The sequence below is a fragment of the Alosa pseudoharengus genome, unplaced genomic scaffold (genome assembly GCF_046254945.1).
Source record: "Alosa pseudoharengus isolate Yale_2024_CS ecotype anadromous, Long Island Sound unplaced genomic scaffold, YU_APseudo_1.1 YU_APseudo_1.1_scf_24, whole genome shotgun sequence".
NCBI classification, from domain to species: Eukaryota; Metazoa; Chordata; class Actinopteri; order Clupeiformes; family Clupeidae; genus Alosa; species Alosa pseudoharengus.
In genome coordinates, this window is record NW_027468689.1 from 21,892,584 (window position 1) to 21,917,174 (window position 24,591).

At 41.0% G+C, this 24,591-nt stretch overlaps 1 protein-coding gene across 2 annotated transcripts; it reads right to left on the minus strand.

Annotated features, from left to right (window-relative positions):
* Positions 1-467: 467 nt before the first annotated feature.
* Positions 468-24,054, minus strand: calcrlb (calcitonin receptor-like b). 2 transcript variants are annotated; one of them, XM_076303467.1, is made up of 13 exons: positions 23,834-24,054; positions 11,176-11,268; positions 10,692-10,815; positions 9,667-9,786; positions 8,989-9,101; positions 8,373-8,464; positions 8,044-8,170; positions 6,377-6,530; positions 5,985-6,045; positions 5,639-5,705; positions 4,599-4,817; positions 3,352-3,393; positions 468-2,997 (listed from the first exon to the last, which is right to left on the minus strand). In XM_076303467.1, the coding sequence occupies exons 2-13, from the start codon at positions 11,224-11,226 to the stop codon at positions 2,764-2,766; spliced, it is 1,404 nt and encodes a 467-aa protein (XP_076159582.1). In that variant the 5' UTR covers positions 11,227-11,268; positions 23,834-24,054; the 3' UTR covers positions 468-2,763. The 2 variants fall into 2 exon arrangements, with proteins under 2 accessions (XP_076159582.1, XP_076159583.1); XM_076303468.1 differs by lacking the exon at positions 23,834-24,054 and having other exon boundaries at positions 11,176-12,398.
* Positions 24,055-24,591: the final 537 nt, after the last annotated feature.

Sequence of the window (24,591 nt, forward strand, 5' to 3'; positions counted from 1 at the left end):
AATACCAGTTATTAAGGTAATAACAGCAGAGCTGGAAGCTGACACAGACTGATAATAAATATTACATTAGTACAAATGGGATGCGGCAGCAGAGACAGGATGTGAAATTGGGACAGGGACAGGCGGGTTGTTATTTTAAAAACTAAACCCAATCTCCGCCAGCTCGCCTTAAAGTTGAGGTTTGGCAGGTGTTTGCTGTCATGCTATATTAGCCTGAAGTGTTATAACATTTTAAATCATAGCCTGCTCTCTGTAAACAGCTTAAGTGACACTCATTCAACATTAACATGAATCATATTAAACTAACTATACTTAGATATAACACATTAAAATAATCATACTTGAAGTAGACACACTGCAGAGTAACAACAACACAATCGAGATGTACAAATATGTGTCCTAAGTATTCTAAGTATCTAATACATCATCTTAAAATCAAGTACAAAATGAGGCTGTTGGAGCGGAGATAGACGAAACCGATCCAGAGGACAATAATTTAATATATCTTATTTCCACATACAGACAGACATACAGTATAGTTTTTTCCCCGCAAACAAAATGTCACAGGTGGCAAAGGAAAGCGCTGACATTGAACACGGGACATCCTCAGGCGCTAGAGGAAGTGGCTTTGGATGTCCAATCCAAAAGGAACAGTGCAGGATTTTGGTGGTTTTGATGTAAAAAAATGGTCCACACACCCTTTGGCATGGCGGCCGGTAGCCATAAATCCAGCGTGTCATGACGTCAGTGTCCTTTTTTCCTTTTTTTTGATCTGTCATCATATTTCACATGACAGGGTCGTGATATAACCAACTTACAAAATGATAATAAGCATTAGACAACATTTCACACCCAAAACACCCATTAAAACAACAACATTATGTTATGGTATAATCATTTAGATACATAATTAAATACCATGGATGTTTAGATATTCATATGAATATACTGCACTTTTGTGTATGACGGATTACATTTAAGCATACAACAAATAAATATGTACACCACTGAATACACACACAAACGCGCGCACACACACACACACACACACACACACACACACACACACACACACACACACACACACACACACACAAAATCATAGGTAGTGTCCTGTACACTCTTTCATGAACAAATACATACATCTTCCATTTTCCAGCATTTCAAAAGAGGCAACTGTGACAGTTTAAAAACTGACAATGAGTAATCACGGTGAAGTTAGTTTATGTGCCTGACATAAAGATACAATTCAATGAAACCATGATGTAACAGATATCTGAGGAGCAACATACATACTATACTATACTATACTATACTATACTATACTATACTATACTAGTCTAACTGATATGAGGCATGAAGATGGATTCCACATTTCACTTCTTTAACTGAATAAAAAAGGTGAGTGCTATGGGGTGTACAGCTTCCATTTAAGAGAGATGCATCAATGACATTATTTGGCTGGAAAAGGGGTATGAGGAAAGGGGGGGGGGGGTATATATAAAAGTCCTGCTGGCCTTGCATCTGACTGTTTAGGATGCTTTGATCAACTTTTATATTACCTTCCATGGTAGACAGAAGGTCACTTCTTCATCTTTACAAAAGTGCTGCTAGGAGAGAGTTAGCTACCAGACGTTCCTCTTCATTTCCAATGTTACAAACGGCTCTTCAATCCCTCTGTGTTCGAATTGCTTTGGCACAAAAAGCTATTGGCTTGTCAGGTATGCATTTCCTTGTGTTTTCACCCAATTTAAATGGACTTGTTGACCAGCAGGTTCTTGGCATGTACCGGCCAGCATGTCCAAAGGCTTCAAATTATGCTTGACTCACAACTTCCCTTTGCAGTATTTTGCCTTTTTTTTTTAAAAAAAAAGGAAAAAAGGTTTTCAATCCTATTGCGAGTCCAAAAGAAAGTCCAAAAGTCCATCTTAATCCTTCCCAAGTATAGCCAATTTCCTGGCAGTCCAGAATATTTCCAATATCCCAAAATGGCAACGTTGATACATATGTCCCAGTAGTTTTGCAGTTCCAGTTTCCAAGGTGTGCATCAGACTTTGGGACCTTTTAGAGGTTGTTGAAGCATCCACTCATGTACAGTATTTCTGGTTAATAATCCGTCCATCGTTGATTTCTTTGATCCTCCACATGTTTTGTTACATCTTAATTCATTTAACAATCTTTTTCTATTTAGTGCCGGTACTTTGACATGAATAACTTAAATTTAAAGTTCAAATCCTATTAATGTTGAGGAGGCTCCTCATCAGTACTGTGATATCTGCTATTTGGAGAATTATTTCAGTAGAACATATCTTCTATTAGTGGATCCTCCACATGTTTTGGTGCTAAGCACTCATCCAGTGCTGAAATAACACTAACTGGCATACTATTATAAAAGACACCAAGATTCTGTGGCATGAGTAACTTAAAAAAAATGCATGCGGTTTCGACAAGAAAGCACAGTCATTGCTAAGAGACCCTCATGACAAAAACATTCCATAAATGTAAGTGCGATCTCTGGTGTTGGCCACAAAACAAACGTGTATACACGTTTATAAACGTGTAACTTTCATAAAAACATATATTTAAATGTAGTCTTTCTCCTCCATCAAAGTGATCAGTCACAGTATAAGTGCAGCATCCGTGGCAGTGACTGTATGCAGTTAAGAGCCCACCCCTAAAGTCTTCACTAAGGTCCTCTCTCCATTCTTCACTCTTCCCAACCAGAAGTGCCCAGGTGTGACCTCAGGAGCCTCAGGTGGTTTCTCAGGCATAGAGGTTCTCGTTCCTGAAGATGGTGGTGTTGTCGATGTCGGTGTAGCCCCTGCCATTGAGGTGCTCCGTGTGTCCGTCAATGCTATAGCAGCGGTGGACCTCCGTCATGGAGGAGGTCATGGAGGACACGGTGTAGGAGGCCGAGCGGAGCGCCTCCGGGTGGGCCAGCGTGCTCCGGAACTGGATGCGGTACTGGTTCCAGTGCCTCCGCAGAACACTTTGGACCTATGAAGGAGAGAGCGGCATATACACATATTTTAATGCTTTTATTTGGACTTTAACACAGGGAATTTACAGATCCAAACATTGATGGAAGTATGTGACACACACACACACACACACACACACACACATATATACACACACACACACACACACACACACACACACACACAAGTATACACACACACACACACACACACACACACACACACACACACACACACACACACACACACACACAGGCACACAGTTAGCTTTCAAAGGCACATTTACAGTTATAGGTGGTTGCTACTTGTCTTATTGTAAATAAGTGCTATAGGGTGAGGGTAAGAGAAAGTACTCTTTGGTAAATCATACCTCTCCATTGAAGAAGCAGAATATCGTGGCCACCAAAAGCCCCTAGTCACAAAGAAAAGTAGAAAGTAGTCAAAACCAAATGCATAGCTATTTTCAAGGCATATATCCTGGGTTGTATGCATGTGATTCTCTATGAGAAGAAATATAGATAATAGAAATCACAGACCCCTGAAGGTGATCCACTGGAGATCCACCTATCACTCTAGCCCTTCCATACAAAACCTCTCATATGCTTAATGTTTAGAGAACAGCCATATTTCTTCTAAAACAAATGAGCTCAAACCAGATGAGAGGTACACCTGTTTGTGATTCATATGTAACATATCACACACTCACACAGTTTTCGCAAAATCTCTCTCTAAAAGATGTAGAGAGGTCAAGGGGCTAACCACAGATCAAACTAACCACAGATCCACTGAGCTTGTAGGCTGTCGATTGAGATTAAATCTGACACAGACCTAAATTATGTCGTCTGTGTCCATTCTGGGCTCATGTGGGAGTGAAATGTGAAAAGAGGCCAAAGGAGGAACACAATAGTTAATCACAGTAAATAAAAGTGTTACAATGTCCTCAGAATGTTGTCTCCTGGTCATTTAAACTTTTGAAGTTCTCTACTGGAGGGCCTGAAATGTGCTAAATATTTGCCTAATGTAAGCACTACATGAGTGAAGTTATTTTTTGGACAACTTATCTGCCACCAACATCAGAGTACATTTTTGTGATCCCTGAAGCAATTTGTCTAAATATTCTACATTCCATCATTTCATATTCCAAAGAATAATGTTCCACATTCCGGAAGGTTTTTAAGTAAAGTTTTCTGAATAGGTGCAACCAGATTCTGTCTACTGTAAAAACATACTAAGTGGACTAGTATAAACATTCATACTGTAACTGAACTCCTGCTTAAAGCTCTCAGTGGACAATCCAGTTTCACTGTGTGTTCAGCGCGACATGAGGGATAAGTTGGGGAGGGAGAAGTTAAGTGGCTTCAGGGTGTGTGTGTCTGTGTGTGTGTGTGTGTGTGTGTGTGTGTGTGTGTGTGTGTCTGTGTGTGTGTGTGTGTGTGTGTGTGTGTGTGTGTGTGTGTGTGTGTGTGAGAGTGTGTGTGAGAGAGAGAGAGAGAGAGAGAGAGAGAGAGTTTGTGTGTACATGCATGTGGGCTTGCACGCATGTGTATGTGCACGTACTGAACATACATTCACAGTTAGAAACGTTGTGTTGTGTTGTGTTGTGTTGTGTTTTCTCACCTGAAAGTGCATAAGAATGTTCATCACGTACGCGTGGATCTCTGAGGAGGCTCGGCCCACTGGCTTGTACGGGACCAGCACAAACTGGATCCCAAGAAGTGGTACCAGGATGAGAGTGGCCCGCACTGCCTTCATGTACAGACTGGACTCTGCCTGGTGGGTCACCTTCAGCTTGGTGATCAGAACCCGGATGATGTTGAGCAGGAAGAACAGGTTCACCTACAGCCAAAGTATATGATGTCAATCAAAACAAAGTAGAACTTTATAACTTTATAATAACAGTCATATTTAAAAGAAGAAAAAGAAGAGGATGAAAAAGAAAAAGATGAAGAAGCAGTCATGATCCATAACCCTATGATTAATCCATATGATCCATAACCCAATTATTACATTGTCTCTCCTTTGTAAAAAATATACGGAAGAGTAAAATTCAAACCGGCTTAATATAATCAATGATATCCATACACATCAGAGAGTCGTGGGTGGTGGAACCCCATAGGCATATTTTTTATAGACTTATTGCCAACCCAGGCAAATCAAATTGGGTGTCTATTCATGCAGGCTATGGATACAGACTGTCATGTGTCTTCAGGGATGCAACAAATTCAGCCACTGGGGTTTCAGGCACAGTAAACAGCCTTGAGACAATTTCAAATGTTATGTAAATACCGTTGCAAAAAATAAATAACATTATACATTAGTATAGGAGGACAAGAGGAGCTGCATATCTCCATACTTTAAAGATTAAAGTAAAGCCTTGATTGAACAGACTATAGAATATAGAACAAACATTACAGAATATAGCACACAGAACTGGAGGGGAATGGGATCGAAGCATACTTGGCTTATGAAAGTAAGAGAGAAAAAATTACAGAGCACTGTTGAGAAAAAAATTGAAAAACAGAAAGATTGTGTGTGTGTGTGTGTGTGTGTGTGTGTGTGTGTGTGTGTGTGTGTGTGTGTGTGTGTTTGTGTGTGTGTGTGTGTATGTGTGTGTGTGTGTGTGTTTGTGTGTGTGTGTGTGTGTGTGTTTAGCTTACCAAAAGAGCTGCGCCAATTGGACCATGAATAATGTAAAGCAGAGTTGTGCTTGAGCTCAGCCAACAACTGCAGGGTGGAAAACACACACACAGAACACAAACATAAACTTTTTATCATCTGTCACTGAGAAATATAGCCATTCTAGGGATTGGTATCAGGGCACTAGTTTCACAGCTTAGTGGCTTTTGCCAGTCATGTTGATGTCTTCATGATGGACTCTTTCAGTATCATTCTCTCCAGTAATATGAAACTAGTCTGGAGGGAGCAGAGAGTCTCTAGATGTCCTGTTTCAGTGTATGAGATACAGTACTGGGCAGTATGAGATACAGTACTGGGCTGACTCACTTGTCATTGTAGTAATAGCTCCGTGCTATGGCATGAATGAGTGCCGGTACGAGAGGAAACCCTGGAGAGAACACACACAAAAACACACACACACACACACACACACACACACACAAAGGAAGAGAGAGAGAGAGAGAGAGAGAGAGAGAGAGAGAGAGAGACAAAAACACATACACACGTACAAACAGTGAGAGAGAGACAGAGAGAAACATTCACAAAAAAACACACGTAAGCACAAGGACTAAAATAAACACCGGAACCTCCTGGAAACCAATATACAACAAAGACAAGCAAACACAGGCTGTGCTTGACTTCCCTATCATATTTGAGAAACTCAGTGTAACTTTAGCACCCTATTCTTGCCGCGGGGCTCTGTGTGTCTGTGAACCTACCCCATCCCAGCAGGTAGTACCACATGAGGTGCTGTTTTTCGGCGAACACCGCCACCACGATCAGCGTGTGCAGGTAGATGCCTTCACACAGCATCCAGAAGTAGTTGCAGCCCAACAGGTAGAGATGCAGAAACTGAGACACCTTGCAGCTCACCTGAGGTCCAAATGCAAACAGATTACCAATTACTATACACTTCTATATTAACACCTCACCTGTGATGGACAGGTGTCACATCAAGGGGGAGTATATCGGATTGCCCCCTATTACCATGAGTCCTGTGTTTCCATCCTCTTACGTGTATGTGTCACTTACTATTCATTTCTATACAAACCAAGACAGCGGATTCCTAAAGAAACGCAAGCACCCACACCATAAGTGTATCTAAATTAGCTATGTACCAAAAATTACATTTTACAGTGACTCAAAGAGCTATAAACAGTCTTGTAAGGCTGCGTGTACAAATCCGCTTGGAGCTCCAGTGGAATTATGAGGTAGCGACGAGAATTCTCAGTCTAACCATTCATGTGCCGTTGAAAAGGTTGGAAGTAGACGACCCACCAGGCCACACTAACCTCTGAGCGCGGCAGTAAAAGCCCCGGTAAGAACCAAACCAGATTTTGTTCAAATCTACACACCTATGGCTACTGAAAAATGTACGGTTCATTTATCAAATGTTATTTTGTACATTGTTGTTTTCGAATTTTTGGACGAAATGGGTGATAAATGGAGGTGTTACTAGGGTTGCAAAATTCCGGGAATTTTCAAAGTTGGAAACTTTCCATGGGAATTAACGGGAATATATGGGAATTAACAGGAATAAACGGGAATTAATGGGAATAAACTGGGAATTTTTAATATGGAAAGTTAGTCTATAACAGGGAACTTTAATGTAGTGGACAAAACCCCATCTAGAGCATAATATTAGTTAAAACAACCTGATTTAATGCAATTTCAGTCGAATTTGTACCCTGCACATCAGTCAGTCACATGCACACAGCAATCAGCATAGGCTAGACATAAAGGAAACCTATGGTGCGTTCATGTGCATGGAAAAAAAGGTTCCAACCAATCGGATTTTGTTGTTGAGTGGTTTTGTGTATCTTGGGCAGTTCAGTGTTGCTAGTTTAGCATGCTAGTAAACAATAGGCAGAGAATGGGATTCCCGCTAGCATGCTAGTTAACTTTGCATGCTAAGCTAAGCGAAAATACAAACATTCAAATCCAATTGCTTATTACGAAACAAAATGTTTGTTTATATATGAAACAGTTTGTATGAATTACCCAAAATTCACAGTTAATTACCATGAATTCCAATTAATTCCCATAATTACCTTTAATTCCATTAAAGTTTCCAATTTGGAATATTTCCAAAATTCCCCAGCTTAACTTCCCATGGTAAGTTTCCGGAAAGTTTCTGGAAATTTACCGGAAATTTTCCGCCCCTTTGCAACCCTAGGTGTTACGATACTGTACATACACTTAGCACCAGAGAAACCTGATATCAACACCGGCTCTATTAGTCTCCATGGTTAGGAAAGGGTTAACTAATACATGAAGTATGACATAATATACTTTAGAGACACATAGAGAACAGACATAGCCACTCCACTGCTTGTTTATAATATACAGACACAATAACAAACACACATTTCAGTAAGACACTCACAGGGTTCTGGTGGACTAAATCCTCATTGTTGGCCACTGCCGTGAACAAAATGATGGTGCACACTGAGTTTAATATGAAGGAGAGGAATAGGTTTTTATGGAGTGTTATTCTTTGGCAACTTAAGCTCCTATTAGAAAAATGGAAAAGGACAAAAACAAAACAAAACAATGATTTATTATTTTGTGATATATGGTGAATGAGATCACTGAACATAAGCTTTCAACACTATGGTGAACTGTTCCATGTAGCTATGCATGTCACTGTATATGTTGATAAACGTGTGGAATTATAGCCATGTGATGTTCATTAAGATTGCCTAAGAGACTTACTTGAAATGAAAAAATATTCCCAGTGATATAAACAAGGATATCAGTGACAGACCATTGCCAATGAGGACCAAGTAGTACTGATTTAGTGTTGTCTGGGAAAAAAAGGACATAGAGGAACCATTAACAGCAAGTGGACATGATCAATTCATATACTGTGTATTAAGATGACATATTATAATGTTATGTATAATGTTCTTCTGGAATTTAAAGGAAAGGGTGGGTCTCTTTCAAAATAGAGCACAGATAATGTTTTCCAGTTGTACAAGTGGGGGTTTCTCTTCACTCAAAGTCATTAGACCATATCCATACAACTCCACAGAGTCCAAAATAATAAGACTCGTCTACAAAGCTAACTCGTCTACAAAGCTATTATTAAGGTTTTTGGTTATGGTTATGGTTATGGTATTTAGCAGACGTTTTTGTCCAAAGCGTATGTATAAAACAATTACAAAAAAACAAAACATGAAAGCTCCACAGAGTAGTGGTTATTTTATTGAGGACTTTCAATTTCCCAAAAAGGCACTTGAGCACTCTTTGCCCTTGTCATATATTAGATATAGCTCTGTATCGTCTGAATATGGACTTTCCTCATCTGCCTCTGCCTTGAGAGGCTTACCTTCCTCGTGTCGTGGGTGTGGAGATGACAGCGAGTATAGTTAGTCCACGTTCTATTACTTGTAGGGTGCTGGAACCACTCCCCTTTCTCTGTGCAGATTTTAGTTGCCACCTCTGTGTTTAAAAAAGAAATAAGACAAGAAAGAGATGGTTTAACACTTCAACCGTCAGTGGGCCTCTATTCGCCTATGACCTCTGTGATGTGATAATAGATCATTGCTTAAAACTCATTACAACAGAAGACATTTGTGTTTGATTGCTTGCTAAGATATTAACATATTTACTGTGTTTTGATAAGAGGGCATGATGGTAATGTGTGATTTTACCATATCTTTCTTTACACTATGACATTTGTAACCTTAACACTTTAGGGTATTTCCCAGAACATCCTTCACTAAGGTAGGCCTATAGCTTTGCTGTGAGAAACTTTTGTGAGGGTGTTCTGGTGTGTGTACTCTGGACATATGTACTGACTGTGACGTAGAACAAAATTTCATTACATGTTATCCTTCATAATAAAAAATAAAAATACAAAAATATATAAATAAATGAGCCATTCATTTCAAATCCCATGCAAAGTCTTTCGGATGAGCAGTTCTGGAGATGTGCAAACAATACAAAGACACACAGACAGACAGACAGACAGACAGAGATTCATTTAGATGGAGAGGTGATTCACCTAGGGGGTCAAAGTCATGATAGTAGTCTGGGCAGTGTTGCTCTGAGGTCACTCCAGCCTCCACATCATTCCAGCAGAGCCATCCATCCCAAGTGCTATTACACATAGAGTCTCCCAACACTGGAGAATGTTCCAGAAAAAAAACAAAGAAAAAAAAAACATTAAAATATATAATGCCAGAGTGTGGCTGACGGACTTTGGAGAAGTCCTCACTCTGGACTGATGTGAATATGTGCTCTAGATCAGAGTAATACTTTTTGTCTTGTACACATTTTTATAGACTCAGTTGTGAATGTTATGTAAATAACAAAGTGGTTCTCTCTGTAGCTAATGTCTGAAATGGTATCCCAGCTGCCTTACACGACACATAGCTTACAAAAAAAAACCCATTATGCTCTGAGAGGTTCTGGGTGGAAGGATTTGGGAAACAGTGGTTCCTCAGGAATAAAAAAGGTTTGTGTTCTCTCACAGGTCAAACTCAAGTGGAACAAAGAATGGTACTTTTACAGTCTGCATCCTTATGGATTCTTACCGGATTAAAAAAAAAAGTTATTCAGAGACACCATCTAAGAATTGTGTTTGCTGTTTTGATAAATGAAGTTTTCAAATTATTCTCCCTGGGATTGTCACATGGGTGTACTTAATAAAAGAGTAAAGCAGCTTGGAGGGAGTTACAGCTGCATAGCTGCTGCATGCTCTTTGCTGACACTAATATAACAAACATTTAAGTTGTCACATTTCTCTACACATTTTATAACACTTTATAAATATAACATTTTATACATTGACGTAATGTAGGGTGTGGCAGTTACACAAGTGAAGTAAACTTCACACATCATTGCAAATGGGACTGAACATCTGTATAGGTTCAGACCGCCTGAAGTTTTGTTATTTTTCAGTCCTAAGGGGGCTACAAGTAATGGCACTGTACATTTCCCTACCACACCCCTGATCTCCCAACAGCTGAACAGCAATCTATCTACTGTTGTACCTGTGGGCGACAAATCAGACTTGAGATGTCTTACCTCGCCTGTGAAGCTTAGTGTCCTTAGTGATCTTCTGATAGCACTCAAACTGGGCAGTGACAATCTTATTTCTAATATTGCCGATGCCAGTCTTATTGTCATCTTGGTGGGCCACAACAAACACCTGTAGTCACAAACCGAGCTCTGTCAGTTATAATTATTATTCAAGTAAAAATTTACATTACCACACCTGCTTCTCTTTATACTGCAAAGAGTAAATAAAATGTATAGACAACCATACAATGCAACCTTTAAGATCCAACTATGGTAAGTCTAAGGAAATAAAGTGTTACATAACAATTTGAAGGAAAGTTCAGTCTACAGGAAAGTTCAGTGACCCAGACTGGATATGAGGCGAAGACAAATAAACAATCATTGAGCAAAAACCCTCACCACCGCTTTAGCTGAACAAACATTGTACTAACGCGACATCGCGGAGACTGCCAAAGACATTTAATTAAAATGAATGAGAATAAAATTGTACCTTGGGGGCCAAGGCCAGTAAAGGAAGCAGGATCATCCAACAGCAATCCATCTTTGGCCGTTACGTAAGCACTAGCCTGATTCACAGTAAGACCTGAAAAGCAAGACTCAAGGGTTGACTGGGTCTCAAGTTGTATTTAATATGAGGTGCAAAACTAGATGTTTCGGGTATTTCCTTCACTTTCTTTATAAATCAACATTATCCCTCACCCATGAGCTAAATATCTGTAAATAACATAGCTGTATGATATACACAGAATATTTATATTCATTCATCATGGTCACATCAATTTAAACATCTAAAGTTAAGCAGGTTGTAGTAACACAGGCAGGGCAGTTACAGCTTTGAGGCATGATAGAGCTGCTCAACAGACTAGATTGTGACCACTTGAAGAAAGTTTTTTAAGTCAGTGTTTCCCATACATTGACTTATTTGTGGCGGCCCACCACAATATCAACATTGACCACCACACAATGATTTTCCAGGATGTACTAAATTGTGCTTAAATCTGATTAGCAACATAACCACGCTCTGCTAATTTGTTAAAAACTGTTGTATTCAAGTTAATTCTGCAAACCAATCACCACAAATGGAATTCAATTCTGTGGGAAACACTGTAAATTTGTGAATTTGGTCCCTGTGTCAGAATTGCTAAGATGAACTTCTACCCAAGGAATACCAACCCCCCGAAACAATAAACAACAAGGACGTAGTGTTTTTATTTCACAGAGAGGAAACACCCAACAAATTCAGTGACACTTTCCCTGAACTGTGCTTCATAACACACACACACCAGCATGTCACAATCTTTGTCATGGCAGTTGTCATACAATATGTTGTCATAAATAATCATAACAATCATTGCCCAATGATGTAACGGTATTATATCATGATAAATCATTTTCATGACTACATGATACTATGATAGCCTAATGGCACATGATATTCAGCCGTTATGGAAAACACAATTTGGAGAGCCGTCATGGCCACTTCCCTTAATGGTGACATGCCACAGTCTAATCACTGGACATAGCTGTCATGACGTGTATGGCATCTGCCAAAACATGTTTATGCTAATCTTATGAAGCAGGGTCAAGTTAGTGTTGCGATGGAGGGCGTTGTGGCGCAACTGGTTGCAGTGGCCATACCATATTTGGGTCCATGTGCCCAAGGGGGGCCCAATTTTGAGTCTGGCCAGGGTAATTTCCCAATCCCACCCCACCTTTCCCTCCTACGCGCTTCCTGTCACTCTATCCACTGTCCAATTAAAGGCTTAAAAAGTCCCCCAAATGTTGTATTTTTTTTTTTTTTAAAGAGTAGTGTTGCCAAAAATTCCACTCGCCCTTTCATCTTTCATCTCTTGTGCAGGTCACTGGATTCAAATGCTACAAAAGAGCTACCCAAGGAGAGGCTTTTTTTAACACATAAAAGTCTCCATTACTGTTCAAGCTGTGTTGAATATACACGCACATTCCTCTGAGTGAGGCCGTTGTTTTCATAACCAAACATTCTCCCTGAGCCTCTCTGTTGCCCAGGTTATGCGATCGCTTCAGTGTTTTTGTTGATCGTACTGGACTGGAGCGAGTAAACTCCTCGCATCCCGATACAAACAGTTGGGGACATCTGACCCGCTGGCCCCGTGTTCCAGCCAGCGGCTTGGTAAGCAAAAGAGCACTGTGGGCCAACGGACAGTGGAGGGCGGCCAACTACGCAGTGTCATGATCACTCAATCGGCCAGCAGACGGACACTCGGAAGGGGACAAGACTGCAACAGGCCCGACTGCAGCAGGGCAGAGCCAGCACATTTATTTATTTATTTATTTATTTATTTATTTTATTTAAGGTTTATTTGACATGGACGTTGCACATTAATAAACATAAAATGTACAATATGCCAGAATGAGCCAAAATTGCTATTTTATATCTGTTCTCCGTGGACCAATGTTAAAAGGTCAGCACATCAGCACCACCAGAACTGAGAGGTGGGAGACTTGTTTGTTTATTTTTCCAAATGCCTCACTCCGATCTAAGAGGGCTTCAGGTTCTCTGGGAGTTCCTCACAGTGGGAAGTGAGGAACTTGTTGGGCTCAAATGTTCAAAAGCTTTGATTTGTTTTGGCCAATTTTGGTGATATTTCATTGTTTTTTCTTTCGGCTCTGTTGGTTTTGTCGAACTTTCACATTCTTTTTCCGTTTATTGTGGTGAGAAGGCGGGTGGGCAAGCGTGGGTGGTGCTGGTGCTGGTGGCATGTCTTAAGAGTATGTGATTACTAAGTGTCCATAAGGCGCAAACACAAACATATCACTCTGTATTCCTTCCTCTCCCTTCTCCCAAGGTCTAGCTCCCGCCCCAACAGCTGCTTCTGATTCCATCTCCGGGGCAACCTGACACACACCTTTTTACGCATGCTTTATGACATCACTCTGGCTTATTACCCATGACAGTGCTCACTGTCACTGCATGCAGGCAGACGGATGAAGTCTGACAAGATGCGGAGGGTGGGGTTCCCCAGCTCGCTCGTGACAGAAATGAAAAGAATTTGCTGGTCGGTAGCCACTGCCCATGACTCTGGCAATTTGACATTTCAAGCTGTCAGTGCGGTGAATGAGATTACACTGAGGAACTGAGTAGAGTGGAAGGGTTCTACACACTAATGATGATTTCATGGGCTTGCTCCTAACCACAACCTGTTATTTTCCATGCCCAGAAAATGACCTACAAGCCACAGTGCACATGATGCAAAGCCAGTCCAAAACACAAGTATATTACTACAATTTGATCCACAGCTTTGTAAAAAAATAGAACTACAATTTAATTTCCAAATGAGATACTTCAGCTCCATTGCCAGAGGTGAAATAACTGCCCTCTGCACTCAGGTCAGTGCATTTGGTGACCATCTTGCAACTCTTTTGTCACTTAGGTGTTACTTGAGCAAAGGGTTGAAGATTGAAGTCAATTCCTCAAGATAACCTATACTCTCAACAAATGAGTTATGATAACTTATCTTTTGTTTAGGTTGACTTTGAGTGATGGTGTGACTCACTTATGGTGGGAATAAACCATACATGTCAAAGCAGAGCCTAAAGAGAAATTTCCCAAATCATTTTAGCATTTTAGTGCAATTAGCATGAGCAAAAACATATCAAAATTACTGTTTGATCATTTTAATGTTATTGCAAAGGATCATGGTAATCTAGGTAACACTCAAAACAGTTAAGTTGCTCTTTAGACTTTGCATTTTTGAGTTAGAAAAAAATAATAGTTATGAGTTTGTTTGGGTTTACAGTGTACAGCTAGCAGCGCTGTTGTTCCAACACAATCAATGGCTGCTCTGATGGTATAAGTGTTAAATGACATGGACAGGTGTTTTCTTTGAAACTGAGTAAACTACTTCAAACCGTTAAAACTTCAGTTTACAAGAAAGATGTGTTTGCTGTACTTGGTAACAGTTTAAAGTTGTGATTTAAGTTTAATTTAACAACTGGTTATGCTCCTTGGAAACTGGAAGTGAATGAAAGATCCCTGGACCCTTTCTAAATCCCGATTTGACAGTCGGTATGGTGTTGTCCTGGCTAGAGCTTAACAGACTTGTGTCAGGATACGCCTGTAAGTAAACAGTTCTGTAGGCAGTGAAGAGTTCTCTGGTCCCATAAAAGTTTTTAGTATACACACAGGTACAGTCATTCTTGTGTGCACACACCCCCTTGTTCCAATCACGTCCCCGCCCGTGAAAACCGTTTTCCGTGGGGAAACATGCATGCGACTCCAAGTTGGGCCTGAGTGTCTGTGACATCTGCGTGGCCTTGCCGTCGCTTCCCTTTTAAATCAAGAGCTTTTGGCATGCCCAGTGGTGGAGGACGAGCGGCCATGTGATTCCTTTGTTTTAGGCCTTGAAACATTTCCTGTCTCTCTCCTCACCAACCACATGACTGCAGCCATATGCGAGCAGTTCCCACTGGGTATTGTCTGTTACAGCTGAGACTGAACAGGCTTCCAAGAAGTGGAGACGGCAGACAATGAGCAAACAGAGGATGTTACCCGAATCTTTTTTTTTTTTTTTTGTCTAGGTCCTTTTAAAGAGCATATTTGCATATCAAGAGTGCCACAAATATCCACACCAAAGAATGGAATTCTGGGCAGACCTAGTCTAGTCGTCCTGCCAGTAGATTGGATTTGGTATTCAGAGTGGATTTTCAATCTGGGTTTCCCCCAATGCACTGTAGCATGGCAATAACACTAGGCTTTCATTTTGGCATGCTTGCTTTCATACAACACCACTATCCTAGAATTGCCTGCTCTAGTTTAGACCTCTACTTAACCATGTTCAGATACCCACTATTACGCTTAGAGCTGTATCTGGGGGAACCCCTGTCAATGACTGTAACTCATACATAGGGTGATCTGAGATGAGGGATCTGACATCCAAGCAGTATCATTTTGGAGCATCTAAAGGCATGAAGAGCTCCTTGAGAGTCTGTGTCTCTGCTCATCTCCTGATGAGGAAATCTAGCACATGGGCAGGGAGAAAACAACATCAGAGGCTTCAGAAGGAAATTTTCAATATGTGGTTGTATACAACTGTTGTTTCCAAGATGGTCTGTGATTATCCCCTGGGATGAATCAATATTCCACTAGACCCTACTGATACTGAAATATACTGGTACTGTACTAAATCAGGCCAAGTTTCCCAAAACCATCAAAAGCCTAAGTAGGCTACCGTAAAACTTCAAATAATAGCCGAGTCCCAAATGGACGCCTGTCTCTTTTAAACGCCTGGCGTGGGTACAGGTTTGGGTTAAAGGCCGGTCTCCAATAGACGCCTGGTCTGTTTTTTAGTTCCGGGTTGTATTAAAACCCGTCAGATCGTCTGTTTAAAGCCCGTTGCAGAAAGGAGTTCCCAGTCAGCACACATACCTCTCCAAGACGCATGGAAAATAATTGAACAGCTTAATTACATCGCGTTCCATTTAGAACGTCTTATTTTGATCTTACAAACAGCGGCGGCATCTCACTGTCAATGCGTGTCGTAGTTTTACATCTACTGGAGATCTTCTTGTCTTAATTATGATCGCGTTCCATTTAGAACGTCTTATTGGGTGTGAATTAGATGCTGCACGTCGTTGCAAGCTGTCGCAAAGCATTCACCATGTCTAGTCACATTTGCAAGGTTTTATAATGTTGCATCAAGTTGCTGTAATAGAATGTTGCAGCTCATCTCGTTGCTAATCTTTGGTGTGATTTGGGCTTGAGTATGGTGCAGACTGCGCACGCTAACGTTATGATTAGATGCCATTAAAAGACTGCGGTGGGAAAAAAGCTAGGGTTCCAAATTCTATAACTTTTTTCAATATGAGCTATGCCTATATGTCCGACTTCGTCATCGTTCAATTCATCCCTTGTGTTTAAAATTTGCGGATAGGCCTATGGTAAGCTTGTTTTTATGCTGGCAACAAAACAAAAAGGTTCGCGAATGTTATTCTTTGTTCTAAATGTACTGCCGTGGCGATAAAGAGAAAGAAGTAGGCTATGATTTGAAATGTAAGCTGACTGTTGCCAAATTTGCCAAATAAAATACGGGAGAAAGCATATGGTTCATGTTCTCTCATGCTGTTTCATTCGTGCTGAAAAGGAGGGAGAATGCAACATTACGCACGTTCCATTTTTGCATAAATAATTACTGAATGGTTTTGGTCAGGGCTGATAATGGAACTGCATTTGACAAAGGACGATATAGGCTAGGTTGCTAGTGACAAAATATATGCTTTCAGTGTGATACGATCTCTTTGTAAATTACGTTTGATTAAAAAGTGTTTAATCTGTTCTGGCTATCCCCGCTATTTGGATCTTACTGTATCTCACTCAATGAACAACACCTCAACACTAAATGCATGATGATCCGTAATTGTCATTAGATAGCCTAGTCATATAGGTAGACATTCAGTGTGTTTGAAATAATTAATTTGGTAATATTTTCCATCTTTGCAGAGGAAAAGTTTTGTGTAAAGGGAATTAAAGGCCTGTCTCATATAGACGCCTGTCTCTAATACTAGCCGGTGAAATTTGGCGATTTGGGAAAATAAAAGCCCGGGCTATTATTTGGAGTTTTACGGTACATTAACTTTGTTAACTTTGTTAAGTCCCTGTTACGAGTGTCTTACAATTTACGGAGCATTTCCCAAACCATCGTAGCTGAAGAACATCATTAAACACTCACAGATTTATAACAATGCGTATGTAAATGTAAATCAGGTTTCTAGGCCAAGTATACTTGCGTATGTAAGGAATTTGGTCTCTGCATTTATTCCATCCGTGAATTAGTGAACACACAGTGAGGTGAAGCACACACTAACCCTGAGCACTTGAGCCATTCCCACTGGTCAGGGATCGAACCGGTAACCCTTTCGGTTCCAAGCCGAAGGCCTAACCAGTAGGCCACGACTGTCATGTGTATCCTGCATCCGTTTGGTGCATAGGTCAGGCATGTCCTCAAAGGTGATGCAACACTCACACGAACATTAGGGGCAACAGTAATGCAAGACCGGATTTATTTGCATGACTTTATATGAGTCTGAATTGTGTGGTCTACCCTACCCTCAAGTGTAGACCTCCAGTGACAGCGTAGTACTGAAGCAAGGTTTCATAAGCAACGCATTTGATCAAAAAGGAAGTGAAGAGTTCTATTCCAAAACGCTATATCTTCCATTGTAATGCATTTTTATATTTATTTTTTTTTCATTTTGTTTTCCAGTAATTTTAGGTTTCTTGGTGTTTTATGCTAACCTGACTCTCGCCAGATGAATTTCGTTCCGCCTAGCTCCACTCATCCATCTGGGACCAATCCATTGGAGTGTTGCTTCAGAAGGCTGGGCCTAATCAAAAAATGCTTGCATATGATTGAATAAGCCACTTGTCCGTCATCTATTGACGTGCTACTTCAACCACTCACATCGAAGCCAACCCGTGACGCTGATAACAGTCTCACATTCGCTTCTACGCTATGTCACATCTATGAAACTCCCGCCCTGCGTCCTGATTGGCTCTACCATACAATCTCGTGCTGAAATCACTCTCAATGGAAGAGGTCCCAGATGGATGTGAGTGAAGCTAGGCGGAGCTAAGCGGAACGAAATTCATCTGGCGAGAGTCAGGTTAGTTTTATGCCCCCAACGCTAGATATATAGATATATAGATAGATAGGTACTTTATTGATCCCCAAGGGGAAATTCAAAGTAAGGAAATTCAAGGTCAACATTGTCTTCATAAGGCAGTGCTGCCTGGAAGGCAATAGGGTTAGGCATGGGTTAGGATTAGGGTTGGGGTTAGGTTTAGGATTAGGTGCCTTTAAGTCAGCGGTGGCAGCGCTCCCTGGAAGATGAAGTTGGGGGCATAAAACACCATTGAGCTAATTTTAGTGGAACTGTGATTGGTTTATTCTTATTTGATTTATCGTTTTGGGAAAGAGCCACTTCAAGTATACCCCAAGACAGGGGTCTCCAACCTTTTTTCCTCCGAGAGCTACATTGACAAAATTGACATGGCCGAGAGGTTTCACGTTAGTGGTAGCATGCCATGTATTCACATAGCTGATCTCCACCCAAAATCGCTGAATAAGATTTGTATGCTTTTTAAAGTTTCCTTTCAACTCATTTACCTTCTCTCTTTGTAGACTGTGAATTTCATTTCATAGGAATTTTAACATGTTTCCCAAATGACTGGGTTATCAGAATTATGAGCATCTTCCTCAAACCTTTTGGAGAGCTACTTAGAAACAGGTGGAGAACTACTGGTAGCTCGCAAGCTACCTGTTGGAGACCAACAGGCCATATGTGTGTTGCAGAGCGCCTTAACATGAACCTCTCACCGAGGTCACCAAGAGGACATACAGGGACTTGTACTGTACAACTACAGTAAGAATACATTTAACATTACTGTTTATGCTCCCATTTTTTGTCTTCATATTCAAAGGCAGTGAATCAGCTTTAGCTGAAAAAAGCTATATTTCATGCCCATAATATGATTAAAATGGACATAATTGGCAATGTTATGAAATGAGACTTTGGCGGAATAGTTCTAATTCAATTTGCTTGTAGATTTTTTTATTTAAAAAAATAGGGGAGAGCAGGGTAAAGGGCATAGCCTATGGCTAAACCTACAAGACTTGTGCTGCATCAAAATCAGTCATAGACCTATATTATTTAGTCTTAATCAACCTCTTCCTCTTCAAGTTCCTTCTTCAATGACACCCAAAACACTGGACAGCTTGAGTAGCCTAAGCCTCAAATGTTCCCGCATCATGCAACAAACAATAGTCCAATAATCTAATTTCAATCTAATTAGCCATATTTCTGTATGTGTGCGTCATAGGCATACCAGGGGAGGGTTTATTAAGTTATATGCTTTTTTTCTTATGTTTCTTTCTTCATCTTTAAGTCATGTAGTCAAGTAAGACGTGTAGGTCCTATGAAGTTCAAATGGCAACTAATATCACCTGATAACATCCAAATTAGAATATTTTTCAGCACTGTTTACATGGACAGCTCCCTTAACTTCTTAAGAGCAGTGCACACGCGTTCATGCTACAAGCATGTTCGAGAAATGCACAGAAATATCTAACAAAGCTTCGTAAGATCACTTAGAGAACAGTCGTAACTGCCTGGCTCCATGGTTGTTAAGAGATGAGACCCAGGTTAGTATTGGTTCACTATCCACTGTGGCAGTGAAAAATAGGAACATCATATCAGTCATTTAACCTCGCTAAGTGCTGTCACTAACATGTGTACAGCAGCTAAAAGATGAGCAACCGCATCAAGAACATGGTGTGCATAACAATCACGTCTCCTATCCAACCCGAATGGCAGTAATATGATAGCTTTAGTAATAAACTCATGCTTAAACGGAGGCAAAGACAGATCTTTAGGAGTTAAGAGGGAATAATTCCAACAGTAGACAGCCATACCTGCATAAGCACCACTGAGAACACGTCATGAATTACACCCGTTCAGGCCTTTTATGCATCCCAGCAGCAGATGCTTCATTCAGGCCCACTATTGTTGGGGCTGGTGATTTGCAATTATGATCCGATTTCCAGCCAGCTCTCTTTATAATCTTAATGTGTCTTCCGATATGGGTTCTCCATGCATTAGGCCATGGTTGTAGATTACATTTACTCGACTGACTGGGCTATTTTGGGCGTGCATTGATATGTGATGACCATACTAATTGGCATTTAAAGAGGATGCGATTTACGAGAGTTGATGTGAACATGTGCTCATGTCAGAGAAAGACACTATCAGCACTAAGGTCATGGGTTCGATTCCAGCACATGTAGGCCTACTGATGGGAATGAGTGCCTTATTTAAGCAACACTGTAGTTATTTTACCTTAAATAACAAAGTTTAACTGTAGAGCACACTGACACAATGAATTAAAACAGAGAATGACATTTCTGACATAGCCAAAGAGCCGGAACGCCTGCACTATATAATTTTATAGCACCATGCAGGTAAATGATCTCTTTTATCAGGTTTAGATACACTGAGTACTGCATTAGAGCTAAATGCATACCCTGTATACTGACAAGTGATGACAAGGGGTATAAATACCAATTCTTGTTACACATTAATGTCAGAGTTATTGGTGCTATGCAGACAAACAAAATTAGTTGAATTAGTTGAATTCTAATTCAATGTAAATACAACAAATCCTGCTTGACGAGGGGAGTGAGACGAGAGGAAACAGGACTGATGAGGCAGGGGGTTGAGGCCCGTCATGGGGCCCCAGTGGGCCTACGAGTGGCCCCATAAGGTCCAAAAACCTACTCACATATGACAGAGCATAATATACAGAACTCAGAGACATGGGGGGAAGATTTAATCCACAGATGGGAGGCCACATCCGGAATGCAGTTCTTATGGAAACAAGCTCAGAGATATCCAGTACTGTGTTCAAATGGGTTATTTTAAAAGAATGGGGAGGAGGGCTGTAAAGGTATAGTCCTTGATTTTAATCCAATGTATTCTTGTCAAACTGAGTGAAATTCTTCTCACGTCCGTCTAGTTATCCTTTCAGCGTGTGCCCTCCAAAGGGAAAAAAAATGGTTTGTTCTGGCCTAGTCAATGGCAAACACACAAAATGGCTCAGCCAGAGCCACAGACCTCTACGGCCAGTCAAAGCATTGCTTCACAATTGCTTCGCTGATTACATATCAACAACCTATCACCAGAATCGAGAACTGCACCCTTAAGTTCTATGGTACTGAAGTCACAGCCTCCATGCCCTGTGGCTGATGTGCAGAGGCCAATTGAGACCTGAGTGTGAGAGGGCCGGTGGTTCTCAGAGACACATCCATGGAGACGGGGCCAGAGTGGTGCCTGCTGGGTTGAGGGCTGCATGGGAAAAAAGGGCTCTGCCCTCCATGGAACAACAGAGGGGCGAAACCCGATAACTCCTTGGCCTTCCTGTCCAGTCTGAGTTCAGAGAAGAGAGATGGAGAAATGTCATAGACACAAACACACATTCACACAAACTCTCTCTCTCTCTCTCTGTCTGTCTCTCTCTCTCCCACACACACACTCCCACACATATTCTCTCTCTCTCTCTCTCTCTCTCTCTCTCTCTCTCACTCACTGTCTCTGTCTCACACACACACACACACACATTCTCTCTCCTGCCCCCACTGGAGCCATGCTCAGTAAATCAGGAAGCCAGTGTCAGCCCCTGACAGTTTGTTTAACTCACGTCCACTTGGGAAACACCCAGGGTTGTCAGAACATTCTATGTCTCTTTTTTTCCATCCCAAAGTTAGGCACACTTTCCCTGACACATGACTGTCTTCTTAAAGGTGTAGATCACCTAAAGACTGTCAGCACACAAATCAGCTGATCTTCAACCAGCACTCAAACAGCATAAACAATCTTTTATCAATAGTCTTTCAATTTTTTGTGAGAACAACTGAATGCTGACTATGGTTTTACATTCAAACAACTACAAGGAAAAAATGCCAAATGCCTAAAATGCAACCAACAACCCATTTTTCCTGACTTCACGACTCTAACATGTATGTCACCAATACACTAATCTTCAGCCAGCATCTTTCATCAATGGTCCTCCATTGAATTCATGTGTGAGAACAGTTCAGTCGATGATGATGGTTGAATTTTCAAACAACTATGATAAATGGCTTATACTATCAACAAACAACGTTTCATGGATAAACTAGACATATGCTTTACAGCTATAGCCTACAACAGGTTCCAACCACAAGGATAAATGTTTAGAAGCACCCATGTTTACCCAGTTATTTCTCTAGGGCTCTGTTATAGTTTACTTAGGTGAGGACACTGTACAAAGAAACATACCAGCAGTGAGGACTGGTTCATATTTAAAACTACAGCATTGTATCTGTTTGCGAACCTCCAGCAATATTGCCGCGCCAGGAGGGAGAATCTGCTATCAAACACGCGCAGCCAAGCGTGGAGACCTGGGCGAGATCCAGCCGCGAGGGCGCGAAGCAGGTCAAGCAAGCCTGAGGGGAGAGAGAGCGGCGAGGACCGTGGTGCCGTTTCCTCCGGTCTCCAGCGGAATCCGTGGTACCGTTTTTTTTATGCTAAGCAGTAAGCGGAGTCATGCCAATCCTGTTCACTATGGGGAACCATGAAGGTTGTTTATGACTTTGTGGAAACATTGCATAATTGGTCTGCTCCACCACTACCGAGCTTTCAACAGTGGTGATTTCAATGTCCATTAAGAGGAATCACGCAATAGGGGAACAAATGACATTAACACTTCTCAGAAAAAAATCAAAGCTGCTTTGTCTTTCTCACACGTTCTCTTCACCGTGGGTGTTAGAGTGTGTTGTGTTAAAATTTTAATTGCCACCACTCCTGGAAGCCCCCCTATATGCACTTCCACTAATTATTACACAACCACTTGGCTGCGCCCAGAGCAAACTTTCTTTCAAACAAACACGAACCTCTAAACAAAACCAAGAAACAAAACCAAGAAATCCACAGAAAAGTTCATGTTTAGAGGCAGACACACAGATGTGCTTCTACGCTTGGTCATGGTCAGCTGCGGACCAGCAGGGTGCTCCTACCAAAATCTTTCGCCAGCTTCAAACTCAGCAATGAATATTGTACAGCCAAACGCCACTAACAGGTAGCTTAGGTGTTGGTATCGAAACAGGTTTGATAAGGCCATAACACTGACTATTATTGTTTTGTCATGAAAGCAAGGAGCCTAGTTAAAGAGTAGTCTAGGTAAGCCGTTCCGCACATGGCTGTCAGTGCAGGAGTGTGACAAAAATGTAAAAGTTTGAACATCAGATTCCAAACAAGCATAATAACTATCTGATATGTTCAGCCTGTCTGTATAACTAATATTGCTCCGACAAACTATTTGTCTTATGGCAAACTGCATTTAAAATCGATAATACTTTGATACAAATGTGGGGATTTTGTTTTATAACTTAACACACAAACGCCGGCGATCTCTACGCACTGCTGCAAGTGCCTCACATCCTATTCCTTATTTTGGGCTCTACCCAATATTTTGACCTGTATAATAAAACTGACACTGTTTGCTGTTTGACAGCGCTACAATACATCACCATACATTTTAAGTAGACATATTTGATGTTAAAATCATACTTCTTCCTCACCTTGATGCAGAGGCGACGTGTAGAAGTGAACTATCCAAAACTGTAGCAGTGCGCTGGTCTGGAGCCGATGTAGCTTGAAAGAGATCCACCACAGTGGCTTCCTGTTACATCACTAATATCGACGTTGGGTCTCTCTCTCCCGCTCTCTCTCTCCCTGTGTGTATGAGAGTGTGTGTGCGTGCTCCGTGTACACAACTTGCTCACCTGTTCCTGAGAACATGGCTTCAGATGTTTCAGGTTTAACTTAGGCAGGCTACATGCATCCAAGGTCTCTCCATAATTTGGCATAATTGAATTAAGCAACTTTTCTTTCACAGTGGCACTACTAGTGTTATATTCTTTGAGTTTAGATAAACAAATTAAACACTTAAAGACATCAGACCACTTTTAGGAGATAACCTAGTGCCTTTAGAACGTCTTCATGTGACTGTCTATAGTCTGTATCCTGAGAGAAAAGTTTTAATAGAACAAAGGAACATTAGGTAGGGATGCTCTCTCATTCACTCACACATTTAGCCTACACAAACGGTGCCGAAATTTATGACAGTAGCGCACTCTTGTGTTCAATGACCAAACTGAAATGAATCAAACATACGGTGGCATGTCGATTTCACTTTCACACTTGCATTCTATCCGTTTCAAAAAATAATTGCAATAAACTTCCAGTGTCAAAAGTTCAGTTTTCTGAGCCATTAAACCCGTTTCTCCACGTTTGGGAGAAATTATTTGCACTTAGGCCCTATGCAAGAATATTTTGC

What these genes read in the sequence shown, in the direction of transcription:
- calcrlb (XM_076303467.1), bottom strand. Translation starts at nt 11,226, where the DNA reads ATGGATTGCTGTTGGATGATCCTGCTTCCTTTACTGGCCTTGGCCCCC. An exon ending in GGAATATTTTTTCATTTCAA is followed by an intron (nt 8,171 to 8,372) that starts GTAAGTCTCTTA and finishes TTTTTCTAATAG; the next exon opens with GAGCTTAAGTTGCCAAAGAA. An exon ending in GTACTACCTGCTGGGATGGG is followed by an intron (nt 6,046 to 6,376) that starts GTAGGTTCACAG and finishes TGTTCTCTCCAG; the next exon opens with GGTTTCCTCTCGTACCGGCA.